We start from the raw sequence: 15,035 nt of genomic DNA, 5'->3' as shown, positions 1-15,035 counted from the left end.
CATTTACTTTTTCACTCACAAAGGTGCAGCATGAGCCTGAGAGAAGCTGAATACTTACAACTCCTTTTGAAGTTGGTGAGTTTTGAGGGTATTTGGCTCTTTCATGGTCAGGCCCTTGTAACTCTGAAAACCAAAAACTTTGATTACTGAGTCCCAGGGTGGATTGATTTAAATCAAAATGAATTACCTAATTTATTTTAATCTTGTTTACATTTGTACTTTTTTAGTATTTTTCTTAAAGGTTAATTCTCATTGATTGGTAACCATTAAAACCTATCGATTTGCAAGTAAATATAGCTTTGCAGAAAATTTGATGTTTTCCTAACCAGGAGGATAGACTATTTATTTAAGCAATTATAGCTTAACATAGATTTATTAAGGTCTTTGCATGTTTTACTATGTTAAGAAATGCATCATTCAACATTTTCTATTTATTAGCTGATACATTTTTTACTTATACTTCTTGTCAAGCTGCATTTGAATGGACATTGGAATGCAGTGAAAAATACACAAGTATCATTTTAGAATTGTTTTTAATTAGTTAGGTACAATTGCCTTAAATGTTCTGGATATATATGGATTTTTTTAATCAAAACATGCTTTTTTGCATTTAAAACTAACTCCCTTTTTAAACCAAGGAGGGAAGTAGTGAATTTCTGATCAGTCACCTTTAAGTTTTTAGAACTAGTAGATCTCATCCTCTCACCCCTAGTTTTTATTCATACATTGGAAAAAGAAAACATGCTTTCCTGCTTTTTCAACCCCAATCAGTTTCTTGAACTAGTCTTTGAACTGAACTAATTTGAATAAACTGAAATGAGGAAAATAAATACATTAAAATAAATTAATGGAGATATACCTATCTCGTAGAGCTGGAAGGGACCCTGAAGGGTCATGGAGTCCAGCCCCCTGCCTTCACTAGCAGGACCAAGTACTGATTTTGCCCCAGATCCCTAAGTGGCCCCCTTAAGGATTGAAGGGTTTAGCAGGGCAATGCTCAAGCCACTGAGCTATCCCTCCTCTGCCAATATATTCTCTTGACACTGCAGAAGTGACTATTGCTGTCCAAAAACTGACTGGGTACATCCACAAATTCTGATTCCAGGTGTTTAGCTAGTGAATTCTAGTTTACTGGTTTGACTTTCTTTTAAATTTCAGCAGTCAACATGTACTGATTGAATATTTTTGTTATTTAATTTACATGACTTTACATTTTATAAGAAGTTTAGGCCTCATATAAATGTTGTCATATCTTTAAATTTTAAATAGGTTTATTTTTAAAACTAAATGTGTGTACATATAAAAAACTTAAACAAGAATCCATATAAAAATCATCAATTTTTATCCTCACTGCTGAGTTTGAAACGGCCATTGTTTGAGGTTAGAACAGTGGTATATATCCAGACCACTGCTACTTGCTAGTCTGTCTGAAAATGAGTTTATTTTTCATGTTTTATTCCCAAGTGAACATTTGTCAGTATTGCAAAATTGCCAACAATTCGTACAGATTTAACATAATTGGCTATTTATATTTGAGTCAGGACTATGGCTACAATGGCAATAACAGCAGGCCAGGATACATTTTGTTGGCAACTGCTGAGGAGTGACGTTTGTTTTAAAAACAATAGGAGAGCCCTTTGGACTCAGTTTTTAAAAATGGTTGTTGTGCAGTGTGTGAGTAGGAAACACATCATTTAACAAACCTCTTATTCCCAGACTGACAGCAAATATCTGTTTAAGCTCCTGAAGAGAAATCTTTTAGTTGCTTGCAGTTTTTGAATAATTGTGCTGTGGATCTTTTGGTTTCTTCAGTTCACTGACATCTATGAAATTAAGCTTCACCATGTGTTAGGCATTCTCAAACATTTCTGTGGGAGGAGTGTAACGTTTGCCAATGTGAAACAAAGCATACGCAAAGCAACACTTCAGTACAGCAATGGAACTACATCCGTTACATCTGCTGAATAATATCGTTTACCCACTTACCACAGCTGTGGTTATGGCTCAGACATATGGCAAACTAGTCTACAACCCTCAACAGGGAATCCATTTTAATGGCACTCTATTTCTGCCCGTTTCATCAGTAATATCAGACTGGGAAACAACAGGAAAAGGAAGTCTGTGTGTAGTGCACCGAATAAATTAGATGTAGGAATACAGGATGCAATTAAGAGTAATAAGGAAGGTGGCGGTTTTTCCCACAATGTGGGGGTGGGTATCAGGACTTTATTAAATTAAACAAAATACTGTGGCATTAACTTTGTATGTTTAGTCCTCATATATAAAACCACACACATTTGTCCAAAATTAAAATGTTGCTTTTCTGTAAGGAAAACTGCAAGAACGCAGTAGTAGTTGTATTAACAATTGCTAACTTGTCAGACCTATCACTCTTGCATATGCCTTTAGATATTGACAAATGTTTACCAGTCTATTTGACCTTTTCAGCACCTTGCCTATTACTTGGGCTATGTCTTCACTAGAAATGCTGCACTGGCATTTGGTTTCAGTAGTCCTACCGTAGCACTTCAGTGTAGACACTCATTACAGTGAGAGGAGGAGCTCTCCAGTGGCTGTAGTTAGTTCACCTCCCCATGCGGTGGTAGCTAAATCAACGGAAGAATTCTTCTGTTGACCTAGTGTTGTCTACAGCAGGAGTTAGGTCGGCTTAACTACTTGGCTCAGGCCAAGTTTCAGTCAGACTAAATCAATCCAAATGTGCCCCAAAATGCTTAACAGATGCAGAGATGGATGGAGAGGTGAGCAGATATTCTGAAAAACTGACAGTTCTCAATTATATTGTCTTCTGGTGATTCTGCTCAGTAGCAATGTCCCTTTCTCCAGTCACCAATGTCTCAGTGGATCTATAACTTGTTCTGTAGTAGACATTACAAGAGCTTTGGTATTCTCATTAAATAACTTTTTTTCTAAAACGTTAAAAGTATTCATTCAGAGATAGACATATGAGCATAACATTTCCAGTATCAAAACTGGTGAACCATAATTTCTTTGAAGGTGACATGCAAATGGAAAAAAAAACTAGGTTTGTGGCCTTTTTTTTTTTTTTTTGGCGTCTTTATGATGTAATGAATGCCTGAAAGGTTTTCTTCTGAAGTGTGTTTTTTTAATTAGAAACTCCAGTTTAGTTTGGCATGGAATATTCTGGTAACTGGAGAACTAGTTACATTATGATATTACAAGACTCAAGAGAACAGAAGTTGAGCATTTGAAGGTAAAGTGATTTTGAGTCTCCTTTTGGGAGAAATGGAATCTTTTAATATTCAACAGCTCTTAAGTAACGTGTGAGAGTTCACAGCTACAATTTCTGAGGTCCCCATCTCCAGCAAGACAAGACAGCTGCTACCTGGCCCAGAGTGGGGCAGCAGGGCCAAGAATCTCTGGACAGCTTTCCCCCTGCTTCCGGCTGGGAAGAGGGAGGCGAGAAGCCTCAGGTGGCTTCCCCCACTGCTCTTAGCCCTGAAATTGACAAGACAGCCTGGCATTTCCCCCCCCTCCCCCCAGAGCTGCCCAGGCTTCTGGCCCCAGTGAGGGGCAGCTGCACTCTAACTCCCTGCTTTCTTGTCAGTTTCACAGCTCTTGCCCTGAAGTTGAGAAGACAGCCAGCAGTGCAGTGTCTATACAGACACTGAGGGCAGGTCTACACTTGCCATTTAAAGTGGAAAAAGTCCCTTTTTTGTGCAAAAACCACGGGAGCGTCTACACTTGCCAATGACTCTTTGCGGTGAAACTCAGAAGTTTCACCGCAAAAAAAACCCCACCTCCACGAGAGGCATGCAGCTCTTACCGGTGATGCTTTTGCGACGATGTGCAAGTGAAGACATGTTCTTCCAGTTTACACAACTTTCAGCCTCCGGAGGATATCCCACACTGCCTAGGTGACCACTCTGGCTAGCAGCTCTCCTGCTCTGATGCCAGGTAAACAGACATCCACCCCTCCCCCTGTAAAGCCCGCGGACCTTTGAAACTCCCCTTCCAGTTCTCTTGGCAAGTGCTCACTTATCTGGCCAGGTGACAATGCCTGCTTCACAGAGCAAATGGACCCCTGCTTGGAGCAATCCTGAGCTGCTGGAGCTTATCAGTGGTTGGGGAGAAGAGGCTGTGCAGGGATCCAGGATGCCCCACGATCACCCTTTCCACAAGACCCATCGTCAAAATGGAGAGCGCTGCACTGTGGAATAGCTGCCCTAGAGCGCTGCGATGGAAGTGCTGCTAATGTAAACACTCTGACGACTTAGGAATTAAGTGAGTACACAAACCCAGGGCTTTGGAGCGGAGCCCAGAGCTGGAGTGCGGAGCAGCTCTGGAGCAGTGGAGCTGAAGGTTTTTGCCTGGAGCTGGAGCGGAGCCGGAGCACAGCTCCAAAGCCCTGCACAAACCAGTGAATTACTTTCACCGGTTCCCTATCACCACCGGTGAAACTCGCAGCACAGAAACTCTGCAAGTGTAGACATACCCTTTGTCTCCCTAACCACACCAACATAACTGCACCTCCACAAGAGGCGTAGGGCTTATTTCGGTGTAATAGGGCATTTACATTGGTGGGAGCAACGCTGTAGTGTACACACTGACATAATTAGGTCGATGTAACTGTGTAGTGTAGATCAGCCTTCATTCATAATCTACCTTGTCTGTGCTATTCACTATACTTTTACCATGTCCCTTCTTCTTTTTCTCCTTTTTAAGATAAACTATCCAAATCTTTTCAGACTTTAGCAGTGGTAGGGATGCTAGTGTAGAGCTGCTGCAGATATTTTTACCAACATTGACTAATTCTGCTCAGAACAGGTCTAGATGACATGATTGAAAAATGCTGCTAGCTGATCTATGCTAACCCTCCTACTGTTGCTAGTGCTGTTGGAACTGCACTGATGCTAGGTAAACAGGAAGACAATAAGTTGCCTACCAGTGTTGCCATGGTAGTAAAATTCCAAAGTTGCAGACAGCAGTTTTGGGGGGAAAGGAGGTGACTCGGATCACTATGGTTCTTGATGGTTTGTAAAACTATTGTCATAACGTAGCTGTTTAATTGTTAGGAGAAATACTTATTTTCTCTGTGTGCAGCTTTGTAAGCAGGTACTTTCTTGAGGTATAGTCGGTGAACACTTTTTTTTTTTTCTTCCCCCTTCCTGAAAGGTACGTCTTGGGAGAAACACATTTTTATAACTTAAGCCAGATTTAATATGGCTAAGGAGTCCACTTCAGCTACTAAGCACTTGAAAATAGTACTAATAGTTTTGTATTTTTTTGGTCAGTGAAAGCAATCACATCTGTCCTTAAATATTAGTAACTTATACTTGTCAGACTCTAGCCACTCACATCAGTTCAGGGAAAACTTTAATGCAGGTGTGGGCAAACTTTTTGGCCTGAAGGCTGCATCAGGTTTTGGAAATTGTATGGAGGGCTGGTTAGGGGAGGGGGTCGTGGCCCAGTCCTCCCCCCCATCTGCCTCGCCCCCTCCCCGGCACTCCTGCCCCACCCAACCCCCCCGTTCCCTGACGGCCCCCCTGGGACCCCTGCCCCATCCACCCCCCCCCCAGCTCCCTGTCCCCTGCTGCCCCATCCAATCCCTCCTCTCATTCCTGACTGCCCCCTGGGGACCCTTGCCCCATCTAACCACCCCTTCTCCTTGTCCCCTGGCTGCCTCCGGGACCCCTGTCCCTAACTTCCCCCTGCCACTCCATCCAACCCCGCCTCTCATTCCTGATTGCCCCCCGAACCTCTGCCCTCATTCAACCCCCCAGTTCCCCACCATCTTACTGCCCCAACCTCTGTCCACACCCCTGCCCCTTGACCAGCACTCCGAACTCCCCTGCCCTCTATCCAACCCCCACCCCCGCTCCCTGCCCCCTTACCATGCTGCCTGGAGCACTGGTGGCTGGCAGCGCTACAGCTGCGCTGCTCGGCTGGAGCCAGCCACGCCGTCACCACCGCGCAGCACAGAGCACCAGATTAGGCTGGGCTCTGCAGCTGCGCTGCCCCAGAAGCTCGCAGCCCTGCCGCCCAGAGCATTGCACTGGTGGCGGAGTGAGCTGAGGCTGTGGGGAAGGGGAAACAGCAGCAGAGGGGTCAGGGGGTAGCGTCCTGGGCCAGGAGCTCAGGGGCCGGGCAGGAGGGTCCTGCGGGCCAGATGTGGCCCATGGGCTGTAGTTTGACCACCTCTGCTTTAATGAGTAGTTGCTACATGAATGATAGCACTATAGAAGTAAATAAGAGGAGGCATATATTTCTTTTTGTTTAATATTAAAAGTTTTCCTTTTATTGAAGGCATTTATTGTCATTTGAACATGGAGAAATAAACTGTGCTTTGTGTTTGTGACAGTGTTCTTGATTTCTGATGGTGTTTCTGTCTATAATCCTTTTGACTCTAAAAATCTACATTCAGCTAATACATAATTTCAGTTCCTTGTATTGTTGCCAACTCTTTAAAAGGAAGAGCTTACTAAAGTTAAATGTGAATTTTTCCTGAACAAGGAGTGAAATAATTTTTGCCCTGGGGAATAAATTAGCTATTGGATCTAAACGTGTAAAAATCAGAAGACCGTGTCAGGGGTGTCATCAATAGTTTTTATTCTCCTTTTCCTATTACCTTTCTTTATAATCATCCCTTTGATATTTTGAAACTCAAATCTATTTCTTTATCAGCAAAACAACCCTATAACAATGAGTATGTGTAAAAAACATAGAAATAAAATTATGGGGACTGGAGTTCACTTTTTGTTTTGTTTGATATAAGAGAGCTTTAAACTTAAAAGAAATGAGGGGTGTGACAGGTTGGATCACAGAAACCCCCTTGGGAACTGCCAACTGATGTGCCAAGACTACTTCTGCTCCTGCTTTCCCTGCCAGCTTGAGACTCCAGCACCCTGTCTTGCTGAGCCAGACATGCCAGTCTGCTCCAACACAGACCCAGGGTCTGAATCACATGCCCCAAAGCTGCAGACTTAACTGAAAGCAACTTGAGAAGTGTTCCAGTCTTTAATACTCAGATGCCCAACTCCCAATGGGGTCCAAACCCCAAATAAATCCGTTTTACCCTGTATAAGCTTTATACAGGGTAAAACTCATAAATTGTCCGCCCTCTATAACACTGATAGAGATGCACAGCTGTTTGCCTCCCGCCCCCACCAGGTATTAATACATACTCTGGGTTAAATGAGTAAAAAGTGATTTTATTAAATACAGAAAGTAGGATTTAAGTGGTTCCAACTAGTAACAGACAGAACAAAGTGAATTATCAAGCAAAATAAAATAGAACATGCAAGTCTGTCTAATACAGTAATAAACCTGAATACAAATAAAATCTCACCCTCAAAGGTGTTCCAGTAAGCTTCCTTTTACAGACTAGTCTCCTTCTAGTCTGGGTCTAGCAATCACTCACACCCCCAGTAATTAGTGTACTTTGTTCCTGTTTCTTTCAGGTATCCTTGGGGGTAGAGAGGCTTTCTCTTTAGCCAGCTGACGACAAAATGGAGGGGTCTCCCAGGGGTTTAAATAGACTTTCTCTTGTGAGTGGAGACCCCCTCCTCTGTCCTATGCAAAGTCCAGCTCCAAGATGGAGTTTTGGAGTCACCTGGGCAAGTCGCATGTCCATGCATGACTCAGTTTTTACAGGTTTCAGAGTAGCAGCCGTGTTAGTCTGTATCTGCAAAAAGAACAGGAGTACGTGTGGCACCTTAAAGACTAACAAATTTATTTTAGCATGAGCTTTCGTGAGCTGCAGCTCACTTCTTCAGATGCATAGAATGGAACACACAGACAGGAGATATTTATACATACAGAGAACATGTTGACATGCTACCCTGAATGTGCTCAGGTAGACTTATGTGGATTGGAGCTTTCCAAGATTCATTGTCCTTTACGTGTTTCTTGATTGGGCACTTAATTTGCACATTCCTTTCTCAAGAAGCTGACCAAATGCTTTACTAAGGCTACTTAGAAATCAAGCAAGTACACAGCCAATATTCATAACTTCAAATACAATGACACATGCATACAAATAAGATGAATAGATTCAGTAGATCACAACCTTTACAGAGATATATTACATGGTATATGTAGCATAAAACGTATTCCAGTTATGTAATATATATACATTCATAAGCATATTTCCATAAAGCCTTAATGGGGTACACCGTCACAAGTGGATTCATGTCGAATTTCATGTCCTTACCTAATATATATATATATTTTTTTAAAGGAAGACCAACCCTTGGTCAGCCCAATCTTGAGTCCTTTTAAGCACTGTCTCTAAGGATTGGCTCTCTTTCTCTTGCAGTTGCAGCCGTCTTCGTCAAATCCAAAGTATCCTGACACAGAGCAGCAAATCTCAACCTGATGGAATCCTCTGCATTTTAGGTTAGTTTTCTGAACTGTTAAAGTGAGTAAACAACATGTTAAAGAAATGCATGGCCTAGACCGTTAAGAGCCATGAAAACGATTGTGGATAGAGAAATATGGCAGGATGTAAAGTTTAGAACCATGGGCCGAAAACTACAAAATGAGATGCATCATAGATAGTAATAATAGTTCACGTTTTTCCATTTTGGTATCTTTTTTTCTAAATTCCTTACTGTGCTGACAAACTTAGACAGAAAAGGATATCTGCTACCTTTCCCAAATCAATGGATTTTTTTTTTTTTGCTTTAAGGGTAAATTATTTAAAATACAGATTTAGTGACAAGCAACCTCTGAGAAACCAGGGAAGCAGTGATTATTTAATGGTGTCAGTAGCACATAAACGAGACATGAGTTTGCAATGTCTTATGGCACACAAAAAATTAATATAAAACAGAGGTGTGTACACAAAGGCATCATTTTACAGAACTGTAATAGCCCCATTCTATATGCCTAGGGTGTGATCCTGCCTGTAATGTTGCAGTTGTAAGTATCTACCGGTAATTACTAGCAAGATATTGACAAATTGGAGGGAATTCCATGAACAATGATTGGGGTAGCTGGAGGGCATGACTGTGAGGTTAAAAATTTTATATAAAACTTGGCTAAGCAATGACAAAGGAGGGAAAATGGCAATATACAAATATTTGAAGAGGGGAGGAATTACTTAGTGTACCCCAAGAGACGTTAAAACTCATAATACTGGGATTAAATTGAGAAATGGATATAATGGAAAGCTTGCTGACAGTGTGCTTGCTGTGGAATAGTCTGCCAGGGAAACTGATGGAAGACCATTGATCAGTTGGCACTTTGAAAACTAGACTGGATAGAAAACTTAATAAATGTACAGGAGGTAATAATTCTGCTTTGGCAGAAGGTGGATTAGGTAACATTCTGGATTTCTTCCATATGTAGAATATCAGTATTAATTATAATAGTTGAAGAAATCTTTTGAGTTTTGGCTCAAGATGAAACAACTTTTTGCCCGCTTGCTAAAGGAATTTCTCCAAGATGAGAGACTGTGCCAGTATTTTAATTTTAAATTCAAAAACATTTTGCATTTAAGTGATGCAGTAAAAAATAAAATTACTTAACTCAATTTAGACTAGCATCAGAGACAAAAATGAAAGATTGTTTTTAAATGATGAAACTGACACAGCAGCCCTCCATTTGCACCATAGTATTCCTTGACATCTGTTGCTTTCAATTTGAACTCCTGCTGCTGTCCTTACTTTCAAAGCAGCAGCGGAAGGCAAGAAGGAAAGAAGCAGCTTTAAAGAAATGCTATGCCGGTTGCTAGAAGCAGCAAGTAATGTTTGTCTCATTCTGTAGTTTACTTTGTTCACTGTGAACATATTGATCTGTCAGAATAAGGGAATCTTGATGTGAAATATTTGAAACCATACAGAAAATCAGCATACCATGCATAATTATTTCCAGTATGGAAAATTGTGGCATTTATTGTTGGTTAATACGAAGCACAAACATCATACTTTGTTTTGGGGTCACAGAAGGGACCACTATTATCGTCTACTTTGACCTGCACAACACAGGCCACAGAATTTCACCCTGCATCAAGGCCATAAATTTGGTTGCGCTAGACCATATATTTCAGAAAGAGAGCCAGTCTTGATTTATATACTCTTCAAGTGACAGAGAATTCTCCAGTTCCTTAAGTTATTCACCCCACGGTTTAAAAAATTGCACCTTATTTCTAATGTGAATTTTTCTAACTTCTTTTTCAGCCACTGGATCTTATGTTCTGTTTCTTAGATTAAAGAGACCTACATTATAAATCTTTTCCTGTTCAGATACTTTCTTAGGCATAAAGTATCATAATATAAGTTGACATATTCTCCCTTCTCAGAAAGATATTGCATCAGCGTGAACTACAGATTTGTGCTAAAGTTTAAAAACTTCTTAGTAAGATTCCAAAAGAAGGGTGGGTGGTAGAGGGTTCAGTGGCAATTAAAAATATATTTAAAGCTGAATTTTTAAAAACATGCATCTTTAAGATCCAGTGATATTTGAATGGTAGAATTGCTGGGTTCTTTGCAGGCAGTGAATGACATCACAACTACCATAAACAGATGTGAATGAACAGGTACATGTTGTTTAACTCCTGTTCTAATAATGTTTTTTCTGGAAGTTGTAATCTGCCTGGTTCTCTCAGAAGTTGCAGCTCAGATTTCTTGACAGCTTAGAAGTGATAATTGGGGTTTAGCTAATTTTAGTTAATCAGAAATTACATTTTTAAAATGGCTATGTAATTTCTTCCTTTTAGGATCTTAACTTAAAAAAAAAATGCTTGAAATTCACCCTTAGGTTGAGCTGTTTTTTGAGGACACGTATTGAACTGTACAGCATGTATTTTGAAAATTTTACCTAGATTCACAGCTACAAGGGCAGTAAAAACTGGTATGGTCTAGTTTGACCACATTCTTAACACATGCCACAAGATTTGACCCAGTAATTCCTACAGTGGGAGGAATTATTTTCCTCTACTGCATATCTGAAATCACTGTACTATTGTCTACACCATTGTGAATAAGTTTCAGTATAATGACATTTTGTTTTGGATAGCTTTCAAATTTGCAAACTACAAAGCTAAATAAAAATAATGGCAGAGGGTGAGAGAAGACACAGTATATGGGCAAATAGAAAAGATGTTTTGCTAGGTGATATTTCAGATGCTTGTTCCTGGTGACGAGATGTAGAAGAGAAGGCTCTTGCTCCAAAAGAGATGCCTGCGTGGAGGGGCAGAAAGGAAGCCAGCCCTGGATGTGGGAGTTTAGTGAGCGTAGGTGCAAGGTAAGCTACAGCAAGTGCAGGGGAAAGAAATGGAAGGTTTTGCACACAAGGAGAGCTATCCTGAACTGGATTTCAAAATAAGTAGGCAGAGCTGTGGTTGCACTCCTCTCTACTTGTAAGAAAGAAGGGAGGCAGTGTGATTTTGTACATGCTGGAATCTGGACAGCTGGGCCACAGAAGGGGGTATAATAGTAAAGGCAAAAAATGATGAATATATGTCTGAAGACTATAGTAGAAATGTTGTGGAGACAATGGAGTCTGCTGGTGTGGGTGGTAAACTTACACTTGGTAAGGTGCATTTAACTATAGTTGACCTCTGGCTACGGCTCTTGTTGGAAGGGGGTATTTTTTTTTCTTTTTTCAAATGGAAGCAGGTATACTCCAAAGTTGTGCTGGTAGCACTCTTTTTCTTTTCTTTTCTCCATTTCCAGTTCACTTTTCCTCTTCCTCCTAATGTGTGGTTTTTTTTGTTTTTTTTGTCTTATGCTTCTCTACTTTATAGCCATTTATTTAGATGGAATCTGCATGGATACCACATTGCCCTGATGACACCAAACAGCAGCTGGAAAATTGAGGAGGATTGTGCAAGCCTTATCAGTTAGCATTGTTGTCCTGGGTTACCATTGTTGTGCATTAGCTCTGCTCAGATAGCAATTAATCTTAACTATGTGAGATTCTGATTCTTCTATTTTGATTTTGGATGAGTGGGAGAGGAGGAGGGAGAGAAAAGATTGGATTTCTACCATCTGGGATTTGAATTCCAAGACTGTGTGATGATACCTATATTTTTCTTTAAGTGTGTCACGGACCGCAGAACATGCTATGCGTTGTACTATCTAGTATCATGATTGCACCCTTCCTTCTGATAGACTCTGGACCTTCACTTCACTTGAGGCACTCATAGACTTGGTCCCTAGGCTTCAGTGCCCATTTCATTGTGTCTCCTTTAGCAGGGCCGGTTTGGCTTGGTTCTCTGCAGGAATCCTCTCTTGGGTGCTTTGTAACCAGAAAACCTATGCAGAGAAACTGTTCAGCCATCTCAAAACAAAGTATGTATTAGTCAACAGGATACAGTAGTCACAGAAATGGGTTACAAATAAAGAAGGCCTATGTGCATGAATCTTACTCTGGGAGCGTGCAGTAGCTAACAAGAGACTCTGGAGGGCTGAGACGTTAGGACCACAGGCTAAAGGCTGGATTGTGGGATCCTCTCTGTGAAGAGGGATGTCAGACATGGGGTCTGCCCCGAGGCGTGACCTAAAGCTAACAGTAACCAGTCACTACTCAGACCCAGGAGGTTCAGCAGTTGGATCCAAATACAGCAGCCTGGTGATCATCCCTCAGGGGATGGGTTTCAGAGTAGCAGCCGTGTTAGCCTGTATCTGCTAAAAGAACAGGAGTACTTGTGGCACCTTAGAGACTAACAAATTTATTTCAGTATAAGCTTTCGTGGGCTACAGCTCACTTCTTCAGATGCATAGAATGGAACACACAGACAGAAGATATTTATGCATACAGAGAACATCAAAAGGTGGAAGTATGCATACCAACTGGAAGAGTCCAATCAATTGAGATGAGCTATCGTCAGCAGGGGATGCTTAGCCAGAGTTGCAAAGAGTCTTGTGGCACCTTATAGACTAACAGATGTTTTGGAGCATGAGCTTTCGTGGGTGAATACCCACTTCGTCGGATGCATCTGTTAGTTTATAAGGTGCCACAAGACTCTTAGTCTGGATCTGTAAAAGCAGCAAACACGGCTACCCCTCTGATACTTAGCCAGAGTTGTAAAGGGACTTCTGTGTTGTAGGCTTATTATGGGACTATTACACCATTATACTGTCTTGTTCCTGTTTCTAGTGCAGTCATGTGTCTGTTATTAATGACCAGTTTAGATTCTGATTCAGCTCTGAACGCAACCTGGATGTCCTTGTTTTCTTGAATATTGTTGTGCTGAGCTCTCATTTGGTTACTGCTAATAGATCTAGATTTGTTGGCAGCGACTGAATTTTATTCTAACAACCTGTGTGAAAACTCAAATTTCTTATTTATGTCAGAAGTCACATAGTTGCCCTAATAGATTCGGTGTCTATTAGCACATCCGGATGTTAGTGGTGACTAGATCCTATACAATTTTAACTGTGGGGAAATTCTGATTCATTAGGTTCTAATTAAATGTTATAGATAGTTAGTTTATCTGAATGTTCTCATCTGTAAGAAATCAGTGGGTTATTTTCTTTATTTTAACAAAAAAGCTGCCAGTACAAATTTATGACAAGCTTGGATTTTAAGGATACTACATCAAGAATTTCCTCCTTGTTCCTCTTAAGTATTGTGTATAATTATGTTTACACTGATAAATACTTCAGCTAACCTGTTAACCTTTTAAGAATTGAGGTGGCTGTGAACACTTAACTTGTAGACACAAGCATTACTCTACAGTGTCACTATTTTTATGTATGCAGTTGTGGTTTTCATAAATTTGATTAGTGTTTTCAGTGGTAATAAATGTTAGACATTTCCTTCATCGGTTGTAATGAAAATCTACGCCAGGTTTAGAAAGGGTAGACTTGTAGTGTCTTTAATGCTTTTCTTTCTTTCTTCATGCTAGGTCTTCTGTACTATTGATTTTTAAAATCTTAGTGCTGGATATTTTGGTGACTTTTTCTCAGAAGCCTTTCACATGCCAAATGTTTTGTGAGGCTATCTGTAGATAAATTCTGTCATACCTCAGCAGCTGCTTTTTGGTGCCTCGGGGATTGTAGTCTAATCCTTGTGAGCTAATGTTTAATCATGCAGTCTAAAGCAGAAGAATTAAGTAACAGTTTATTAGGAAAGTTCCATCAAGAGCATATTAATTAGAATGAATGTTGTATGTTTTTAGCTAGATGTGTAAAGTCCTGCTACTTGACAGTGCTGCAGAAAGATAAAGGGTTCACTTGCAGAGCAGTGTGTGGATTAAGTCAGTGAAGTGCTGCTTATGTGGTGTTCATTGGTCTGGAAAAAGGCTGATAGAGTTTCAAGAGAAGTCATCTAGTGGGATATGAGGGAGAAAATGGTACCAAAACTTTGTGCGGCTTTTTCAAGCCACATATATAAGTGCAACATCAATAGTTAGAATGTCTACTGGTGAAACAGAGGAACTGTCTGCAAAGGTGGAGTGCATCAGGGATCAGTATTAAGTCATTATCTTGTTTATCTTTGACCTTGATACTGTCACAAGGAACATACAGAAGGGCACTTTAGTGCATGTTAAATAGAACAGTATAAACAAGTCATTGTCTGTATGAAATTTTTGTATATACTGACTTTGCAAGTGCTTTTTATGTAGTGTGTTGTAAAACTAGGGAAATATCTAGACAAGTTGACATACCCTTGGGAGCCTTCTGTGTATGCGCAGGGGTACACAGACCTCTGGTTGTGAACCATTGATCTAATTTGTATTAACATTTTTTAAAGTTATTTTCTCAAGTCATGACCAAGGAAAGAGAGAACAAACTTTTATATTACAATGCACTGTGCTAGAAATGTTTCTACTTTGTACCCGAAAAACAAATTGTGTTTATTGATAGTATATTGCAGTATTCCTCTTGTGTAACCTGAAGAGAAGGTTGGGATAAACTTTTAAAGAGGGATATGCTGTCTTGGAAGTTGTGTATCTTTTCAGAAATTTCTCTCTGTCAGGAATGAGTTGGCAATATCCAAAGAGGGTGAACTCCAGCTCCAGGAAAGTCACCCCAAATCTTGAAGAGGGCAGTGGAATATTAGCAAGTGGCTCCTGGGAACTTCTTTCAGCACAGCAGTGATTTAGG

At 40.5% G+C, this 15,035-nt stretch overlaps 1 protein-coding gene across 3 annotated transcripts in view; it reads left to right on the top strand.

The window, feature by feature from the left end:
* DNAAF9 (dynein axonemal assembly factor 9) overlaps positions 1–15,035 on the top strand; it is a 122,824-nt gene that overhangs the window by 10,698 nt on the left and 97,091 nt on the right. For all 3 annotated transcript variants that reach the window (XM_039540486.1, XM_039540487.1, XM_039540485.1), the window contains exon 2: positions 8,297–8,376. In XM_039540486.1, coding sequence (XP_039396420.1) covers positions 8,297–8,376 — 80 coding nt within the window. The remainder of the gene's footprint in view (positions 1–8,296; positions 8,377–15,035) is intronic.

The sequence above is a fragment of the Mauremys reevesii genome, linkage group 5 (assembly GCF_016161935.1).
Source record: "Mauremys reevesii isolate NIE-2019 linkage group 5, ASM1616193v1, whole genome shotgun sequence".
In the NCBI taxonomy this organism is placed as follows: Eukaryota; Metazoa; Chordata; order Testudines; family Geoemydidae; genus Mauremys; species Mauremys reevesii.
This window is presented reverse-complemented; position numbering and strand designations above follow the sequence as displayed.